This window comes from Rhinopithecus roxellana, chromosome 2 (genome assembly GCF_007565055.1).
Source record: "Rhinopithecus roxellana isolate Shanxi Qingling chromosome 2, ASM756505v1, whole genome shotgun sequence".
NCBI lineage: Eukaryota > Metazoa > Chordata > Mammalia > Primates > Cercopithecidae > Rhinopithecus > Rhinopithecus roxellana.
In genome coordinates, this window is record NC_044550.1 from 59,276,018 (window position 1) to 59,296,469 (window position 20,452).

General features: G+C 40.7%; 1 protein-coding gene across 5 annotated transcripts in view; it reads left to right on the forward strand.

Moving 5' to 3' along the window:
- The window catches only part of TMEM131L (transmembrane 131 like), a 170,370-nt gene that overhangs the window by 98,486 nt on the left and 51,432 nt on the right, over positions 1–20,452 (forward strand). For 3 of the 5 annotated variants that reach the window (XM_030916541.1, XM_030916547.1, XM_030916564.1), the window contains exons 8-13: positions 15,512–15,589; positions 16,085–16,238; positions 17,856–17,914; positions 18,221–18,329; positions 19,499–19,595; positions 20,124–20,277. In XM_030916541.1, coding sequence (XP_030772401.1) covers positions 15,512–15,589; positions 16,085–16,238; positions 17,856–17,914; positions 18,221–18,329; positions 19,499–19,595; positions 20,124–20,277 — 651 coding nt within the window. The remainder of the gene's footprint in view (positions 1–15,511; positions 15,590–16,084; positions 16,239–17,855; positions 17,915–18,220; positions 18,330–19,498; positions 19,596–20,123; positions 20,278–20,452) is intronic. The other 2 variants (XM_030916550.1, XM_030916555.1) reach the window with 1 other exon arrangement.

Here is a 20,452-nt window from a genome sequence, read left to right on the forward strand (position 1 = left end):
CAAGGGAGCTTGTTTGCCCCTTCTGCCATTTGAGGACATGGATGGCACATAGCAGGTGCCATCTAGGAGGAACCAGCCCTCACTAGAATCTCTTGGTACCTTCATCCTGGACTTCCCAGAACTGTGAGCAATAAATTTCTGTTGTTTATAAACTACCTAGTGTGAGGCATTTTTTTATGGTTGACCATCTGGACCAAGATAGTAGGAAAACATGGAGTTAAGATTGCTTTTTTAAACCTTTTCATTTGGTCCTTTTTTATTGTTTTGACCTTCACGCAGAGAGAATTCCTAGCATTGAAAGTCACTGTTGTGGTGGGTCTGAATGACAGTCTGAGGCTCTCCTGCTTTTGTTGCATTCTTCTTGTTGTCACTTGGGTTTTCTTCCAGTCATTCTCTCTCTGCTCCAGTTCACATGTCAGTCTGCTGCTGGTGATGTCGTCTTACACAAAACTGGTTGTTATTTCCCTGGCCACCGGATTAGCTGAGCCCTCTGTTGTTTACAGGATAAAGTCCAAGCTCCTTTGCTTAGCATACAAGGTCCTTGATAACCTGGGACCAGCTTCTCCCTCCAGGCTTAGATCTTCTACCCCTCTTTTTTGAACTCTGGCCTCACAGACCTCTCATCATTCCCAGAACATGCCATCCCTTTTCCACAAGCTCTCTTAGCCTCGTAAGCTTTTATCTCATTCTAATTATTCTCCTAATTCCATCCTTCAAAACCCAGTTCAGCTATCACCTCTCTGGCACCTCTCCAGGTTCCCAGGCAGCCTGTGCTCGAGGTCTGCATGCCCCTTGGTCCACGCCCTGCCTTAATGCTTAGAGAGTCTCGGGTGTCTCTCTCTTCTGCTCTTCCATGAGGCTCTGCAGGAGGGACAGGGCCTGCTTTTTCATTATTATAATCTCCATCAATTTTGTGTTTAGTACATTGAGGACTCCCAGAGTTTTTAATAGATAAATGAGTCAATGGGCATCTGAGTTGAGATCCCCAAATAGCAGATCTACTAGTCATAACATCTAAGATTTGTATACCTTCACCTTTTCACCACATCAACCAGTTTGACCTTCAGCAGATTTACTACCGGGGCAGGTGGTATTATTCTTATTTTAGAAATTATAGAATGGACTTAGAGTTTAAGTTACTTGGTGAAGGTTAAGAGTAGAGCCAGCGAATAATTATTAACTTTTTGTAATTTTTGTAATAAGGGCACATTTTGGTCCTTGGCAATGCCAGCTCAGTGTGCTTTGAATTTTCCCCCAATTTAGTAAATGCTGTATTGATTTTCATATCTATTGCTTTAGTAATCCATGGTCCAGAAAAGATCAATGCAAATGCAGTGCTCTCTGAAGCATTTTTATTGTGGCAAAAAAGAAGACACAACTTAAAGGCCCAACAGTAGAAAAAGGATTTGATAAATTTAAGTGTATCAACATAGTGTAGAATATTAAGCAGTTCTTCGAATTATAATTATGATACCTATTTGGGAATGTGTGACAAGTATGAAAATTAGACTATGATTGTAACTAAATATATAGCGGAGGTATAACATGTAAATATAGTTGTGTTTGGCTCATGAGAAGGCAAGAAATTTTATTATTTAAATGTTTTCTTCAGTAATGTATTGGATTCAAGCCATTGAGATTTGGGGAGTGTTTCAGTGACTTATTTGGGCAAAATAGAATATTTGAAATTGGCATTGTCTCAGAATCTGGCATTTAGGATCATTAGCCATATAATTTGTCTGAAAGACTGGAAAGAACTTAAATTATTATTATTGGAATCATTGTAAATAATGTGGGACTTTTTTTTTTTTTTTTTTGAGACAGAGTCTCACTCTGTCGCCCAGGCTGGAGTGCAGTGGCATGATCTCGGCTTACTGCAAGCTCCACCTCCCGGGTTCGCGCCATTCTCTGGCCTCAGCCTCCTGAATAGCTGGGACTGCAATTGCCCGCCACCACGCCTGGCTAAGTTTTGTATTTTTAGTAGAGAGAGGGTTTCACTGTGTTAGCCAGGATGGTGTTGATCTCCTGACCTCGTGGTCCACCCGCCTCAGCCTCCCAAAGTGCTGGGATTACAGGCGTGAGCCATCGCGCCTGGCCGAAACTTGGTTTTAAAGTTAGAGGAAAACCCTGACACACAGTTCTGTCAAGTAAAGGTAGTTTTGTTGTTGTGTGTGAGTGTGTGTGTGTGTGTGTCTCAACATAATATCAAATTATTGAATTGACGAAAAGATTATCTCTTAAGGATATTCTGGGATTATCAAAAACTATAATGTGATTATAAGAAAACATGGGAAGCCCAAAGAAATGAAACATTAGAAATAAACCTTAAGACCACAGTCATACTTGGCAACAATCATCGTAATTAATAGTTGGTTGTCTCCTTGCAATATTTTTTCTAAATGTATGTGTGGATGAGGGATTTTCTCCCCCACCATGGCAACATGTTGCTGGATTGTGTACAGGAGAGATTATCTCTGGATATTCTGTGTGATATCTAATACATTTCAGACCAGGAGTTCCTAGCCTTTTAAAACTGGCACAACCTTTGCTTTCAGTGTGTGGTGTCAAACCCTCATGCCCGCCTGCCAGGGACAGGCGCTGGGCAAAGGTTGCGGTCCCAGGCCGCCTGCAGTGTGGCGCCTGCTAGGTTTGGCATGGGGGAGGGTGCCCCAAGTTGTTACCTGCTGCTTGCCTTCTAAGGTGCTGATCCCTGTCAATTAACGTGGCAATCTAGAAGGGAAGCTGTAAAATCAGGGTAAGGAGGAGAACGTGGAAAGCCTTTCAATCACAGTTTGATAAAGAAATGGAAAGGGGCACATTTCTCACTAACAAGGTACAAAATGCCTGATCTAGGATTTGAAGATGGAAAAAGAACAGAGAAAGGTTAAGGATCTTTAAAGCTGTCCCATTTTCCTGATAGTCTTACATACTTAGTTAAATGGAATAAACAGTATTGTGATAGCTGAAAATTCCTACGAATACCTGTATAACCATAATGTATTTAGTAACATTTTTTTTGTTGTAGTTTTAGCAGTGCACCAAGATGTAACTGTTTTTTGTTGTTTGAGACAACACCTGGAGTTTTTTTGTCCTATCTCCAAGAGGATTAAGGAGCACGGCACGAAGGTGAGGTTAGAGCAAAAGTTTAGTAAGTGAAAGAAGAAAGCCAGATTTTTTCCCCCCAGGCTGTAGTTTTGTTTTTTGTTTTGAGACATACTTTTGCTCTTGTCACCCAGGCTGGAGTGCAGTGGCACGATCTCAGCTCACTGCAACCTCTGCCTCCCGGGTTCAAATGATTCTTCTGCCTCAGCCTCCCTAGTAGCTGGGATTACAGGCACGTGCCACCACACCCAGCTAATTTTTGTATTTTTAGTAGAGATGGGGTTTCACCATATTGGCCTGGCTAGTCTTGAACTCCTGACCTCAGGAGCGCTGGGCCTCCTGGGCCTCCCAAAGTGCTGGGATTACAGGTGTGAGCCACTGTGCCCGGTCCCCAGGCTGCTTTTTATGTGGGAATAAGGCACTAACCCTTGAACTAGGGGCTCTCTGGAAACCCTTCCCTTGCTATCTACCTAAGGCAAGCTAGCACTCCTTTCAGTTTATTTGAGTGATAAAAGTTGTTTGATCTTTTTTACATAAAATGATAGGCTGTCAATCTCTGGAAAATGATTATTATATGTTAAGGGGAAATTAAGTGATGTTATACATTTACTTATCTACCTACTTCTGAATATAGCTTTTTTTTTTTTTAAGGAATTGCTTAAACTTCTAAAAATTTTCTTAAGTTTCAAGTGAGAATGCTTTGTGGAATGGGAACTTGGGAAGGGGAGAGGTAGAGGAGGGTTGGTGACTGGAAGAAAGGAGGGGCGCGTTGCGAAGACTCTAGAAAGAATACCAAGATGTGTGAGTGGGGTGTTCTCCCTCCCCTCACTTTTGTTTCAGACTCAGTAGAGTCTCTTCACTCTCCATCTTCCTCTAGTTTGCTGCTTTAAAATCTCTGCTTTCTTGGCTACTGTGAGGACACAGTTTCCTGGTCCCTCTTTTAACTCAGTGTTTACCTTGTCTCTTTTTATTTTTTTGTCTCCCAGGAGAATTGACTAGTTCCTTACTGAAAGCCCTAAGAGATCCCTGTTGTAGCAGCTATAATACTCGAAAGGTTTTGTTTTTATGGATTTTTCTGTACTAGATTTAACCCCTTAAGAGCAAGAGTTATGCCTTAATCTTTGTTTTCCTGTTACCTAGCATAGAGACTGGCAATATAACATGTAGTAAATAAATGATTGACATTAGGTAAATGAATCTTAAAATGGAAAACATTATAATAAGCTATTTATGAAGATATGACACACAGACCTTCCTTTGACTTCTTTCATTTATTCTATTAGAGTATTTTAGAAACTTTTGTTAGAAGACTTAGAGACACCTAACAACACCTCTCTTCCTTGCCAAGTTCTGAATCATTGGATATTTAAGAATCCGGAGTTAGAGAACTAAAACCGGCTTTGTATTACTGATAAGACATACTCTCCTGTATTAGCTAGGGTAAGAGAGCCAGGAGTTACTGACTCCATCTCCCCTAGGGTAGACTTTGGGGTGGCCCACTGGAGGGGAAGTTTGGGTCTGAAGGACAGATGCTTTCCAAAGTGTAGAGAGGAGGAGGAAAGAACGAACTCCTCCAAGAGCCCCTGCTGTTGCCCACCAGTTAGGTAATTCCTCAACCTCCAAGGGGAGAGGAAGGCTTGGGATAAAAGGACAGGAGTGTTTAGGTGAAGAATAAGCCTTTCATTGTGACATCCTTGGTTTCTGTGCTCTTGACCCTTTGGAATTACCTGTTAAGCCCGAGATCAGCTGACTTCCAGCCCTGTGCTTTCACCTTCTCAGGCCTGTTCCTCCTCCCCTGAGAGCCAACCCCTCCCCTGATTTCTTTGTTGACGCTCCTCGAACTGCTGGGGTCTGCTGTTGAGTTTGCCCCTAGAAACTTTGAGATGAATTAGATAAATTCACTTAATAATCTGCCCCAAGGCCACACTGTAACCAGGGTTGAAAGTTCACATCTTCCTGTCTTTCTCCATCCCAAATTCTTTTCAACTGCAGTATCCAGTACAGTTTATCAGAGCTTTTGTGATGAGATTAAATAACAGTGTTAAAATATGGCATTAGAAAATACCAGCCATATAAAATGCCTGTCATAGAGATGCATAGTGGGAGTGAATAAGAGGGTAAATTCCAAACCAGATCACCTGGCTAAAAATCTTCGTTCTGAGTGACTTAGCCAAGTTACCTGATCTCCCTGTATCTCAGTTTATCTGTAAAATATGTAATAATAGCCCTTTCGGATAGGGTTGGTATAGCTATTGAATCAATTAATTTATGTAAAGAGCTTAGAACTAGTCTCTGGCACATAGCTAAAATGCCTTAATCACTTAACTTTTTAAAAAGAAGCTTCTGAATATAAGCCCTCTCCTATTATGAAGCTCCGAGAGAACTTTAAAATTCAGAGATTCAGACCCCCGGCAAGACATGAAAGTTCAAGGCTATGGTAATGTATTAAATTATCTTGGCCTGTGAGTTAACATTCAAAGAATTTGAAGTCCTCCTCAATTTCTTGTTTTTATTTTATTTGTTTTTATTTTAATCAGAGAAGTTCTCCATGCCTGTGTGCAGCTGGGGAACTTTTAGCAGCTACAGCCTGGATTTGTTCTTTTGCTAGAACGTGCATGGTTTCCCCAGGGTTTCAGAATTTATAGTGGTTCAATAGTAATTGAGCCTCACTCCAATCTACAGTCTTACTGAAACACACAAGAATAACAGATTATTAACCTCACATCCAAAAAATTTGGAAAACATGTCCCCACCCACCCCTTAGCCCTCCAAGCACTAATTTTAAGCAGAATGGTCCCCAATACTTCATATTTGCCAAAAAGAGGGAAGGAAGTTGGAGAGAGCCTTACCTTGGTTTCCCCTTGGATTCATGCTGGTTGTCGAGTCTCAGATCTTTGCACTTAACGCTTGGCAGGGAGAGATCACCATTAGTCAGGAGGCTAATCTGGATACTTTGGGGGTTAGAGAGGAGCCACCTGTGCCTACCACCGCCCTGTTCAGGAAGGGGCACCTGAGACGCTCTGGCCTTCCCTCAGAGTTTATAAATTTGCCTGGCGGTAGCCCAGATGCTCGGCCTGCCTGCCTTCTGTTTTCCGTGTGTGGATTTCTGTTTCTTCCTTGGGCCCTTGTTTCTGGCATTTCCCGGCACTTTTGTGCTAGTGGTACGGAAGCTGTGTTAGGAGCAGAGCGGCTGCAGAGTCTGTGGGCAGTGACGTTGAGATCTGTGCACAGGGTGGTTTCCATTGCCTCTCACTGTGGACTTGCGGGGCCTTCTGAAACCTGCTTTTTAAGGAAGCTTGTTTCCTTTTTGTCCACTTATTTCAACTGGAGTGGTGTTCTCAGCAGATGCCCTGAGGTGAGCGGTTGTTGACACTTTGGAAGTGTGAGTCCATCAGGGCCTAGTGGGGATAGTTCCTTCTTTTTCTGTGTTAGTTGGCTGTGCCCCCAGGACTTGCTTGTCCTCCACTGTTCAGTTTAACCAGCTTTTTGTGTTGGTCTCGTCTTTCTCAATTAGTGCATTCCTTTAATTTTTTTAAAAAACTTTTTGGTCTAGATATTTATTTTCCTTTTAGATATTTCTCTAGATGTTTTTCAGTGTGTTCTCCCAAAGCAAAAGAGATAAAATCAAGTTCTGGGTCTACTAAAAACATCTATGGTTCAAACAAATCTTTTTTCTGTTTGTCGCATTGCATAATCTTACATAAGAGATACTCTCCGGTCAGCTCAGTATCCCAGTCAGGCCCAGGCTCGGTTTATCTTGTCCTGCCTGGTTCCCCTTTAATGGTTTCCTCTTTGCTGTTCCTTCTCTTGATTGAATCCTAAATGCCATAAACTTCTCAAGCATATTGCCTCAGGGCACAAGCAGTAATTGTATCTCCATTGAAAAATGCACTGAGCATTCCACACTCACCTTCCTGGTTTCCTCTCACCTGTCTAGGTTTGTGTAAGACTTGGTGTAGCCGCCTCAGTCTTTGATGGTAGAGCTCCTTAATTGTTTACTACGGGGAATTTAAGTGTATTTCTTCACAGTTCCTAGAACTCAATCGTGGTTTCTTAATTATTTTTACTTTTGTTTTAAGACGGGGTCTTGCTCTGTCACCTAAGCTAGAGTGCAGTGGTGCAGTCACGGTTCATTACAACCTTGACCTCCTGGGCTCAGGTGATCCTCCCTCCTTAGCCTCCTGAGTTGCTGGGACTACAGGCATGTACCACCACTCCCAGCTAAGTTTTATATTTTTTTGTGGAGACGGGGTTTCACCATGTTGCCCAGTCTGGTTTCAAACTCCTGAACTCGAGTGATCCACCTGCCTCCGTCTCCCAAAGTGCTAGGATGACAGGTGAGAGCTTCCGTGCCTGGCTTGTTTTTTGAGTCTGCTGAGATCTTGCCTGTTTTCCTTTATTAGATTGTTTTAAAAGCGCCATTTAGCACAGAGATACATTTCATTTTGAATACCTGCACAATGAGATCTCAAAGTATCTCCACTTCTCTCTTTGTGTCTGTTTAACCTGGCTTTCGAGATTTTGTTTTCTTTTTTCCTTTTTAGTTGGCATGTAATAATTATACTTATGTATGGGATAAAGAGTGCTATTTTGATATTGTATACAATGTGTAACAATCCACTCAGGGTAATCAGCATATTATCACCTCAGACATTTATCATTTTATTGTGTCCTGAACATTCAAAATCCTCCCTTCTAGCTTTATTATAGTTAACTGCAGTCACCCTGTAGTGCTGTAGAACACCGGAACTCATTCTGTCTGTTTAGCTATATCTTTGTATTGGTTACCCAGCAAGGTTTGGTTATTTCTTTTTTTTTTTGAGACGGAGTTTCACTCTTGTTGCCCAGGCTGGAATGCAGTGGCGTGATTTCGGCTCACTGCAACCTCTGCCTCCCGGGTTCAAGTGATTCCCCTGTCTCAGCCTCCCAAGTAGCTGGGATTATAGGTGACCGTGACCACGCCCGGCTAATTTTTGTATTTTTAGTAGAGATGGGGTTTCACCATGTTGTTCAGGCTGGTCTCGAACTCCTGACCTCATGACCTGCCCACCTCAGCCTCCCAAAGTGCTGGGATTACAGGCGTGAGCCACCGCGCCTGGCCTGGTTTGATTATTTCAAACTATTTCAGCTGTGTCTAGTTCTTGCCTTCCCCTTTCCCTATGTATATGTGGAGTAAAATATACTTAACACAAAATTTACCATTTTCACCATTTATATGTGTACAGTTCACTGGCAGTAAGTACATTCACAGTGTTGTACAGTCATCACCACCATCTGTCTCCAGGACTCTTTCAACACCTCAAGGGGAAACTCCATACCCATTAAACACCTTCCCTCAGCCACCACTATTCTCCCTGGCAACGACTATTCCACTTTCTGTCTCCATGAATTGGACTATTCTAGGTCCCTCGTAGAAGTGGGATTATACAGTATTTGTCGCTTTATGTTTGGTTTATTTCACTTAGCATAATATCTTCAAGGTTCACCCATGTTATATAGCATGTATCAGAATTTTATTCCTTTTTAAGGCTGAATAGTATTCTGTTCCACGTATATATCATGTTTTGTTTATCCACCTTGGGGCATTTATGAGTAGTCTTGCTATGAACTAGTATCTGTTTGAGTCCCTGCTATCACTTTTGAATGTATACCTAGAAATGGAATTGGTAATTCTGTTCAAGTTTTTTGAGGAAACACCACAGCATCCTTTCTTTTATAGCCTAATTCTCTCCACAGCAATGCCTACTTAAGTATAAGCTGTGCCCATGCTACTCAAGGTCAAGCGACAGCAGCCTGCATCACAAAGCTTAAACTTTTGCCGAACCTGGATCTTGTTTCAGGGCCTGGGCCAGACATGCAGGGCCTATTTGTCATTTGTCTGAGGCCCAGCATCATCCAATTGTATAAAAATAGTTACTTGCCTTAGGACAGAGCCAACATACGCTGCCTGACCTATCAAGGTGAAAATCCCACATGGCTCTACTGACGCTGCCAGCCCAGGTTGTAATAGTTAAAAGCTAGTTATCCAGGTGTAAAAACCAAGGTGTTGCTCAACACAGATGACTTCCGCTTGGCCAAACCAAAAGTTTAGATAGTACAGGGGTTATCTTATTCTCCCAGTTGCTTTTTGTCTCTTTCAGGGTTTCTGGCACACTTCAGGGGGTGGGAGGTAGTGTCCAGTAAATGATACTTCCTTTTTTCTTGGGTTCTGAACCAATCGTGAAATAAAAAGAATCTGAAGTGTTTTAGGGGAAAAAAAAATCTCTTGGAAACCAAAGGAGTGGTAAAGAGTTTTCTTCTAAAAGCTTTGATGTGGGAAAAATGCTTCCCCCAAGCACCTAAATTATTTGTTGTGGAATTTTATTAAATAAATGCATTAATTGTGAATGAGCACATCAATATAATCTCCCCTTTGAGGCCTACTGTGTACCCAGTGGTTTGCATATGTATCTCATTTAGCACCCGTAATATTGCTGTGAATTCAATAACTTGATTTTATAGAAGAGGAAACTGAGTCTTAGAGTGGGTAGGGAATGTCCCCAGGCTTTCATGGCTGGGGTTTGATCTCAAATGGGTGTTGGCTAAGGCACTTGGCCACACTGCCTTTTCTAAAATGATGTGGATAAGGAAAAATACTACTGATCTGTAGTAGCCTCTTTTTTCCTAAAAGCAAACTAATTTCAGCCACTTCCTAGGTTTTTGCAAATGTTTGCATGAGTGGGTCTGGCAGTATAGTTAGATTTTGTTTTAGTGGTTAATATCTGAGGAATGAAAGGGTAGTGGTGGTGGTGGGGGTTGAAACACAATTGCTATTTAATATCAGGGAAAAATAGCTGTACAGTACTTACTAATAGCTGAGCCTGCTGTTATGCAGGAAACACTAAATTAGAAGTTTGGTTATAGAATCTGAGTGTTATGTGGAAGGCACCCAAGATAGCTCTCGTTTTATACAAGATAATTTGCCATGTACATAATACTGTGTGTGGGGGCCACCTGCTGGAACAGTCAGATGGCTTATACAGAATCAGTGTTCCAGATGTGTATGTTGGCATAAGAGATTTTCTTTTTCTTTTTTTTTGAGATGGACTCTGTTGCCCAGGCTGGAATGCAATGGTGCAGTTGCAGCTCACTGCAACCTCTGCCTCTCGGGTTCAAGCAATTCTCCAGCTTCAGCCTCCCGAGAAGCTGAGATTACAGGAGTGTGCCACCATGCCCGGCAAATTTTTGTATTTTTACTAGAGACAGGGTTTCGCCATGTTGGACAGGCTGGTCTCAAATTCCTGACCTCGAGTGATCCACCCTCCTTGGCCTCCCAAAGTGAGATTACGGGTGTGAGCTGCTGCACCTGGCCGAGATTTACTTCTATAATGACCTCTAATATTTGGCATTCAAAATTGTGAAAGGGGAGAAAGATGTCTGAGAAAAATAGAATCTAAGATTGGGACTTGTCTAAGTAATTCTTTCAGATTTCATAAGTTATAGTCCTTAAATAAAAAGGTTTCATGTGCTTATTACCAGGAACCTCATCCAGCCTCTTGTTCATTCTGTCTGGATTAATGTAGATTCTCAAATATATTAGGCTGTGCTTTACTCTTGGTGATAAGTCATTAAAATGACTTAATACTTAAAGTCTGTTATTTCCTTTACTGTTTAATTGCACACAGTCCCCCCAAATCACACCCTTCTTGTGGCCCAGGGCACTGGCAATTCCTCAGCCAGTGAAGGGAGATGATTGCTTTCTCTCTAGTATCCATTTCCCTTAATTCATACTTCTTCACCACAAAACTGTGGAAATACGTGTCATACAAAAGGAGTTTTAACATTTCTATTTTCTTGACCTTTGCATTTTATCTTGTTATGGTTTTCTAATATATATCCCTGTGTTGATGGATTTTTAGGCCTTTAGGTGCCTAGGAGAAATAGATTTGGTCTATTTTGATTTGTTAAGTAAGTACTGACTGCAATTTAAAACCTGCTATTTTTTTTTTTTCTGTTTTTTTACTAACCCCAAGATCTTTGATAAGTCTCTTAACCCCTCCAAGCCACAATTTCCACCATCTTCTAAAAGGAAATAATACTTTATATGAAGTAATATGAAATATATAAACTATATTAGTACTTTCAATGAAGACTACTTAAGAAAAAGTTGTTTATAGAATTACTTTTTCTTTTTTCTCTAAAATGTCTGATCCGATTTGTTAAAGGAGTATAGGAGGTTTCAAAACTAGAAAATTAGGTTTTTGTTTGTTTTTCCTGTCTAATCAGCGCAGGCTCACTCTGGATGAGGGCGTGGCCTGTTGTCACACAGTGTGCTCAGTTGGGGACAGTGGGGGAACTTGTAACCCTAGTGTGTGGTTGTTCCCTGGCTAATATTTTAGTTAGAGTTTCTTTTTTATCAAGATAACATTGCTATTGTTTTTTTCTTTTTTTTTTTCTTTCTTTCTTTTTTTTTTTTTTGGAGACGGAGAGTCTCACACTGTCACCCAGGCTGGAGTGCAGTGGCCCGATCTCGGGTCACTGCAAGCTCTGCCTCGTGGGTTCACGCCATTCTCCTGCCTCAGCCTCCCAAGTAGCTGGGACTACAGGCGCCCACCACCATGCCCGGCTAATTTTTTGTATTTTTAGTACAGATGGGGTTTCACCGTGTTAACCAGGATGGTCTTGATCTCCTGATCTCCTGATCCGTCTGCCTTGGCCTCCCAGAGTGCTGGGATTACCGGCATGGGCCACCGCGCCCAGCCCAATTGTTTTGTTCTTTTGAGAAAGACAGATACGAACTTGAAACTTTTTCCTTTAGAAAAATTAGCATACTTCTAAAGGGCAGTTTGGAGGTGCTAGAACTCCCCCTTGTGGGATTCCGAAATATGTCCTACAGCAAATGAAACAAAATAATGGTTTTTTAAAATGCCTCTCACTAAGAGAAGAATCTTAATTAAAATGGCAAGTTATAACTACATCCATCCAGAGATTTACTAAGAATGACAAGATATTAGGCTTTAAATCACAGTAAATCACTGTGCAAAATAGGGTTGTTAATTATGTCGAAAACTGTTAATATGATGGTGAATTTTTAACATCTTTTCATTTGAAGAAATATTGTAGGGTAGAGAATTGCCATGTCAGGTTAAGACCTTAACATAGTTAAATTGTTGTCAATTTCTTTAAAAAAAAAAAAAAAACAAAACAAACTTATAAATGTGTACTCTAAAAGTGTGTTGAGATTTTTTCTTCAAATGTTTTTTGAAAGTTTCAGATCAGAAATACACACTATCAGGTTTTTGTTATCCTTTTATTTTGTAGGCACCATTTACTATTTTCTGTTTCTTGCCCTTTTCAAGCTTCTCTTGCCCTTTTCAAGCCAATTCCGTAGCATCTGTGGCTGTGTGCCCACCTCTGTGCATTCACCAGCTGTTTATTGAGTGCTGATGAAGTGATAGGCGTTGTGCATTCTAAGCACAAGATGCTTAGAATCCCCTGGGGAAGATAGACCTTGACTGTGTTGTTGTGAGAAGTGTTACAAAAGGTCAGCTAGAAGTTGCTGTGGTGTCTGAAAGGGATATTTAAGCTGGGACATGAAGCACAAATCAGATTTAGCTAGGTGGAGAGGCGGGTGGGTTGGGGGAGTGGGTGCAAGGCCAAAGGGACAGAAAATTCAAAGGTGGTGAGGCAAGCAGAGCAGAAACTAGACCAGTGAGGTTGGAGCATGAGCAGGGAGGTTGAGACTAGGCAGGTGCCGGAATTTTATAGCTACAGCAGAGGATTTGGGGCTTTTGCCAAGTGAGAAGTCTTTGAAGAGTTTTAAACAAATAGTGGCATGACCAGATTTATATATGGGCAAACTCACTCTTGATGCAGTGTGGAGAGTGGAGTGGAAAGGGCGGAGGTGGATGCAGGGAGACTAGGAGGAAGTTACTGCACCATAATTTTTTTCTACAGTTTAGTGTTGTTAGAGTATTTACTTTGATTTTGTGGGCTTTACAGTCTCTGTTGCAAGTACTGAACTCGGCCATCATAGCATGAAAGCAACAGTAGACAGTCCATAAAGGAACGGGCATGGCTGTGTTCCAATAAAACTTTGTTTACAAAAACAAGCAGCAAACTGGATTTAACCTGTGGGCATAGTTTGCCAACCCCTGATATCTGGGGTTTTAAGCAAGAGGAGAAGTGAGTGGGTTTAAGGGCTCACGAAGGAGGTACAATCAGGGTGACTTGGTTATGGATTTCTTTGAGGAAAGTAAGTGAGAAGGTGAAATGAAAGTGGTTTTTGGCCGGGCGCGGTGGCTCACGCCTGTAATCCCAGCACTTTGGGAGGCCGAGGTGGGTGGATCATGAGGTCAGGAGATCGAGACCATCCAGGTTAATACGGTGAGATCCCATCTCTACTTAAAAAACAAACAAACAAACAAACAAAAAACAAGCACCTGTAGTCCTGGCTAATTGGGAGGCTGAGACAGGAGAATGGTGTGAACCCAGGAGGTGGAGCTTGCAGTGAGCCGAGATCGCGCCACTGCACTCCATCCTGGGCGACAGAGCAAGACTCTGTCTCAAAAAATAAAATAAAAATCAGTTTCAGAAAGTGGGCTTTTTCTGTTTATGTCTTTGATGTTGGGATTTGTTCATAGACAAATTTAAAAATCTAGTTCTTCAGGCTGGTGTATTGGTGCACACCTGTAATCCCAGCACTTTGGGAGGCCGAGGTGGGTGGATTGCTTGAGCCCAGGAGTTCAAAACCACCCTGGGCAACATGGTGAAGCTCCATCTCTACAAAAAATACACAAATTAACTGTGTGTGGTGGTGCACGCCCATAGTCCCAGCTACCTGGGAGGCTGAGGTGGGAAGTTGCCTTGAGCCTGGGAGGTGGAGGTTGCACAAGCCGAGTTTGCACTGTCTGACTTCAGCTGGACAACAGAGTGAGACGCTGTCTCAAAAAAAAAAAAAAAAAAACTGGTTAAGATTTTAGATTCATTTTACAAATCATGTTATTCTATTTAAGAATACTAGCAGATATGAACAATGATTTCTTTAAAAGAATGTTTAATGTTTGGTCCCATTTACAAACTTAATTTAAACTCCTTAAACATTTTTACTGCATTAAAAGTATATTTTAAGAAAAAATACAAGAGTCACGGATCACTACAGCGTTGACCTCCTGGGCTCAATCAATCCTCCCATCACAGCCTTCCTAGTAGCTGGGACTACAAGCGCACATCACCATGCCTGGCTAATTTTGGTATTTTTTCTAGTCGAGACAGGGTTTTGCCATGTCGCCTAGGCTGGTCTCCAACTCCTGGGCTCCAGTGATCCACCGGCTTTGGCCTCCCAAAGTGCTGGGATTACAGACGTGAACCACTGCTGTGCGTGACTTACTCCTTTTTTCTGTAGTTTAATTGCCTGAATGACAATTGAAGTAGTTTAAAATGTATTCTTATATAATGTGCTTGGATAAGTCTTATAAATCTAACAAACATAATTGTAGTGATTCTTTTTAGTAATGCATCTTTCCTGGGTTTTTTAGTAGATATTCACTATTAAGCCAGCCTAGGCTTTGGAGAGTGCCTTCTTACCCTGCCAAGATTTGATGTTTGGCCTATGGCTCCCGGGTGGAGTACCTTTTTGGATCACTATGCTAGAGACATTAAACTTAACAAAAGAGGAAGGCTCATAACCCATGTCTTTTAGATTCACACACTGCGCTAAGTTTTTGCTGTATTCACATGCCTGTAGCCCCCACCCTCCTACCCAAGGTTGTATCCCTTGATTGGATTTTTCATTTTCCTTTTCTTAAATATGTGTTGACATCATCCCAGGTGGCTGTTAAGATCTTTAAATTTGACAGAGTCCTGCATTCTTTTTATATACTTTTGTCTCTTTCATCCATAGCTCTTCCCTGTTAAAAATGATAGTCAACTGAATTTTGGACATCTCTCTCTCTCTCTTTTTTTTGGTCTAAGTTGAGGATCATGGTTTCTAGGTCATTGTACTGATGGAAGGCACACTTAGAATTTTGTTACTTTGTAAACCTACTTGAAAATAACAATAAACTCCTGTGTTTAAACAAAATTTTCAGCAAACATTAGAAATGCCAGACTCCAGTGTTCCTGTGTATATTTAGAACATATTCACCTGCTTATAGGTGTAATAAGGAATTTTCATGTTGCCTGAGGAAGAACTTACAATTTTCATTAGAGTGTAAGCTCAGTGACAGTCCTGAGAACAGATTTCTCTGTTTAGCTTACTGTTGTATATCCACTAGAAAGAATAATGTCCAGCATTTAGCAGATACTCAAATATTTATTGAATAAATGAAAAAGTGTGGTTTCTGAATACATGATAGATTGTTTATTATTAGTGTGAGATTGAGCCTTTTACTTACTTTTAAGTTCTTTTCTCCCTTTTTTCTTCTTTTAGGCAGAAACCACTAATACTAGCCTCTTGCAAGTACAACTGGAATGCAGTTTACATAATAAAGTGTGTCAGCAATTAAAGGTAAAATAAAATATGTGGTGTTTTCTCTCTGCTCTCCTTCCTTCCTCTTTGCTTAAAAATAAAACACAAGGCCGGGTGCAGTGGCTCACGCCTGTAATCCCAGCACTTTGGGAGGCCGAGCTGGGTGGATCATGAGGTCAGGAGATCGAGACCATCCTGGCTAACCTGGTGAAACCCCGTCTCTACTAAAAATCCAAAAAGCTTAGCCAGGCGTGGTGGCGGGCGCCTGTAGTCCCAGCTACTTGGGAGGCTGAGGCAGGAGAATGGCATGAACTCGGGAGGCGGAGCTTGCAGTGAGCCAAGATTGCGCCACTGCACTCCAGCCTGGGTGACAGAGCCAGACTCCGTCTCAAAAAAAAATAAAACACAAAACAGTATATTCTGTTCTCATACATGTGCCATTATGTTAAATGCTTTTCCTTTCCTCTATAGTTTGAAACCACAAAGTTGAGATTTTTTTTTTTTCCCCTTTTTTCCTCCTTCCTCCAATCTCAGAGTTGTTACCTGGAATCTGATGATGTTTTGCGTCTACAAATGAGCATAATGGTAACAACGGAAAACTCTTCGAAAGAATTTGAAGAAAACACACAAGATTTGTTAGATCATCTCTCTATTGTTTACGTAGCTACAGATAAATCTGAGACCTCAGGTAAGGTGGGATGTGTAAAATTTTTCATTACATTTTGATGAGTCTGCATCATCATTCTATATAGCATTTATGTATAGATTGTATCGTAGCAAACCAAGACAAATAACCTTTGCTTTAACCTTTGCTTTAATTGTTAAGCGATTGTAGTAGTAACTGGTTCTCAACCTACAACTGCTAAGAAGGCTGTATTATTTTGGGGAGAAGTTAAGTAACAACTGCAAACTGCTCTGAGTTTCCTTAGGAATAATTTTTCTTGATGTTTGGAGACAGTAAGCAAATTATGTGGGCATGACAGTTTAATATAAATATTTACAAAGTATTTGAAGTCTTGGGTTTCTTGTTCCACTTTTAATGATTTGCCTAAGCTCAGTTAACCACATCATGCTGTTTTGTATTTTAAATAGCTAACAGGTTGCGGTTGTTCCTGGATGCTTGACAAGTTCGGTAGAATTTTAGTGTTCAGTTTTATGAATTTTGTCTTTGGAAATGTGTGTCCTACTTATCAGAAATAAATGCATTCATCTGTTTAACTTCCTAAGAACTTTATGTGATCCATGAAATTCGTAACATAGAATATACTAGTATCTTTTGGTTATCATGACTCTTCTGAATGTGACTATATATATGTATTTGTATTCAAAGAAAGGATAGTTTTTATTCTTTGTTTTTTTTTGTTGCTGCTGTTGTTTGGTTTTATTTCTGTTTTTGTCTTTTTAAGACAGGATTTTGCTCTGTAGCCCAGGTGGGAGTGCAGAGATGTGATCTTGGCTCACTGCAACCTCAAACTCCTGGGCTGAAGCAATCCTGCCACCTTGGCCTCCCAAGTAGCTGGGTCCACAGGTGCCCACCACTATGCCTGGCTACTTTAAACTTTTTTTTTTTTTTTTTTGGTAGAGCCAGGGTCTCCCTATGTTGCTCAGGATGGTCTTGAACTCCTGGGCTCAAACAATCCTCCCCGCTTGGCCTCCCAAAGTTCTGGGATTGCAAGCGTGAGCCACCCTGCCCTGCCTTGGCAGTCTTAATTGGTCAAACAGCATTTACCTTTCAGTCTTCAGAGCTGGCTGTGGTAGTGCTGGATCAGCAGGAGAGCTCTCCTGTCCTCGGTGCTTGGTGATTCTCATGACGGCCAGGTGAACATACATGTGGGGCAGATCCCTGACCCGTGGGGACCATTTCTGTTGGTGAGGGCTAAAAGAAAGCCTGAAACTTGAGATCTCAGAATTTTCTTCTTTCCAAATGTGGTTATCTAAATGAGGAAATGAGGGGCTTTCTAATCAACAAGAGAACATAGCTTTATTTGAAGTCATCCAGTTTGTTAATTTCATCCAGAAGTGCATTGTATGACCCTAAACTCAGAATTTTGCTCCTGGTAGTTCCTCATCATTTAGAGGGCTTAGGTTGGAAGGCATTTTTATAAGGATCTTTTTTCTTGTGATTAAAAAAAAAAAAAAAAACAGCTCCTAGTTTTGATTTCAGTTTTGAGAAATAAGTTAACGTTTTTTATAGAAATGTGTAATGTGATATTTTAGTTACTACTACATGAAGGTGTGAGAATGAGATGGCTGTTTTAATCTCTGATTAAATACTCTGTTGTAATACTCTGATTCTTTTGGACAGATGATTCAGCAGTAAATATGTATATATTACATTCAGGAAACAGCCTTATATGGATACAGGTAATTGTAAATGCTTACCTAAAGTAAATTTTAAAATAGCAAGTGTGCATTTAATTGTAGAATATGAAGGTTTTTCAGGAACAGAGACAGTGCTTCTGTCTCTTCTGAGAACAGAAGCCCATTTGCCCTTGCTTGAACCTCTGTTTGTATGAAGATTGTCAGCATCCCCTCCATATGGTTATGGCACAGATGCTGAGCAGTTGCTATGTATGGCTGGTCTGTGCTATTTATTCTAACGGTTGATTCAAACTGGATAAATACTGTCCCAGCTGAGAGTAGTAACGTGAGACTTTTCTTCTGTTTCAGGATATACGCCATTTCTCACAGAGAGATGCTCTGTCTCTGCAGTTTGAACCAGTACTACTACCTACTTCTACAACAAACTTTACAAAAATTGCTTCTTTTACCTGCAGAGGTACAGATTTTTAAACAGATTGTCATTTGACTTTTGTTATCTTGTTGTCATCATGGCAACTCTTTCTACAACTACAGATTAGGCATGGTTTCAAAAAAGTGAAGTGAATGCATTTGATTTCAAGAAGTTCCAGCCTTAATGGTTCTAAGATAGTATGATGTAGAAACTATTGTTGATGCCACTTTTATTCTGCCACATATGTAGGATTTTGAGTTTAAAGCTTAATATTCTCTGTTGATAATGATTAGGAAGGAAAGCACTGTTATGTTTTTGATGGGAGTCTAAATATGCAGGCTGTTTTCGAGGGAAAATGGCAATCTCTGAAAATTTAAAATGCACATATATGCTCTTTGATCCTTAATTCTAGTTTTAAGAGTTTATCCTCCAGATATGTGTGTATTCAAAACTGTACCTATAGAAATGTGTGTTTGTGAGGACAGAAGAGCTGAACATCTGTGTTCATTTGTGAGAGAGTGTTCAGAAACATGCATGAACAGTGATGTGAGCAGCGTGTGTACATTTAATTTTTTTAAGAGGATATCTGTGTACTTATACATGCACAGAACACCTGGATGGATGTTGGAGAAACTGCTAACAGCTGCCTCCTCTAAGATAATTGGGAGTCAGGGTGAAGAAAGGTAGACTTTATTTTCACATTTTTTGTTAGTGTTCGAATTTTTAAAAACCATATATATAACTTAAAAAAAGTTGGTTATGAGCATCAGAGAGTTAAGAATTGAACACAAATGACATAGTGTTATGACCTAAATCAAGGAGAGCTGAAAAGTATTATTTTCATCAATCAGCAGTGCTTTCAAATACAGCTCACTTTCTGCTGGTCAGCTCCCTTTTGCCCTTTAGGTTTTATTCCTTTCTTGCTCGTGCCTCCACACATTCCCCCTTACTCTGCCAAGGGAGCTTCTTGTTTCACTTTTGTCATTTCTGGTAAAGAAGTTGGTTTTAAAAAGTGTGGCTTTCTGGATAATTGGTAACAAAGAAGATGACGGGAACATTTGAGAAAGTAGTTACCTTTTATGTCTGATTCGCTATTTTAATGGAGACAGAAAAGTGAATAAAAAGTTATAAATAAACAAGACATAGGTCTTTTGTTCAGGCTTCATGAAAGAAAAGGTACTTAAGCTTCACATTTATTTCTTTATACCACGAAGCAGCCACATCCTGTGACAGTGGAATTATGGAAGATGTAAAGAAAACAACACACACTCCAACACTAAAAGCATGCCTCTTCTCTACTGTGGTTCAGGGGTAGGTTACTTCCACTTTCCCTGAAATCTTATGTTGTTGTTGTTGTTTTCCCCTCTAGAAATGGTTTAAAAATATACTGATATGACTTGTATGATTCTCTCTCTCTCTGGCCTTGCCGCCCCTTGCCTTCACACTGCTAACAGGCAGTGAAAGGGATATTAGCTGAATGGGGAGGAGGAAGTGAAATAATTCAGTTTATGAAACAGGTTCAGTGTCAGGCATCTCAGATGTGTGAAAAGAGTACACATTCACATGGTGTTTCTGAGTTGACTTCAGGTCCTGGTTTGGCCCTGATGACCTCTGTGAGCTATACTGGACACAGCCTGGTTGCTTTCCCCAGGCTTCCAGTTGCTCCCCATGTGAGCCAGAAGGTTGAAGGAGGTGATTGCTGAGGTCGTCTCTGGCGCTAGCTTTCATTTAGTAACGTTTTATGATGCTTCTGTTTTTGCAGTTAGAGGCTCATAAGAGGGCTGACTTGACTGTTGTCCCACACTCAGGGCTGATAGCATGCATGTCCTCTGTTCACAGGTATTTTAGAATGGACTCTTCTGCAACCCAGTTTCACATAGAGACTCGTGAGAACACGTCAGGACTTTGGTCAATATGGTACCGCAACCATTTTGACCGTAGTGTTGTATTAAATGATGTGTTTGTTTCCAAGGAGACCAAGCACATTTTAAAGGTACATATAGTATTTTTTCCCCGAAGTTTTAGCTTATTTTAAGCTTTGTTTAAGGTCAGATGCTGTGAAATTATTTCTATAAAATAATAAAAATTATTCCAATGCTATGAAATTATTTAAATAAAATTTAATTTTAACTTAAGATTTTTAAAACATGTATTTTTCTTTCGACATT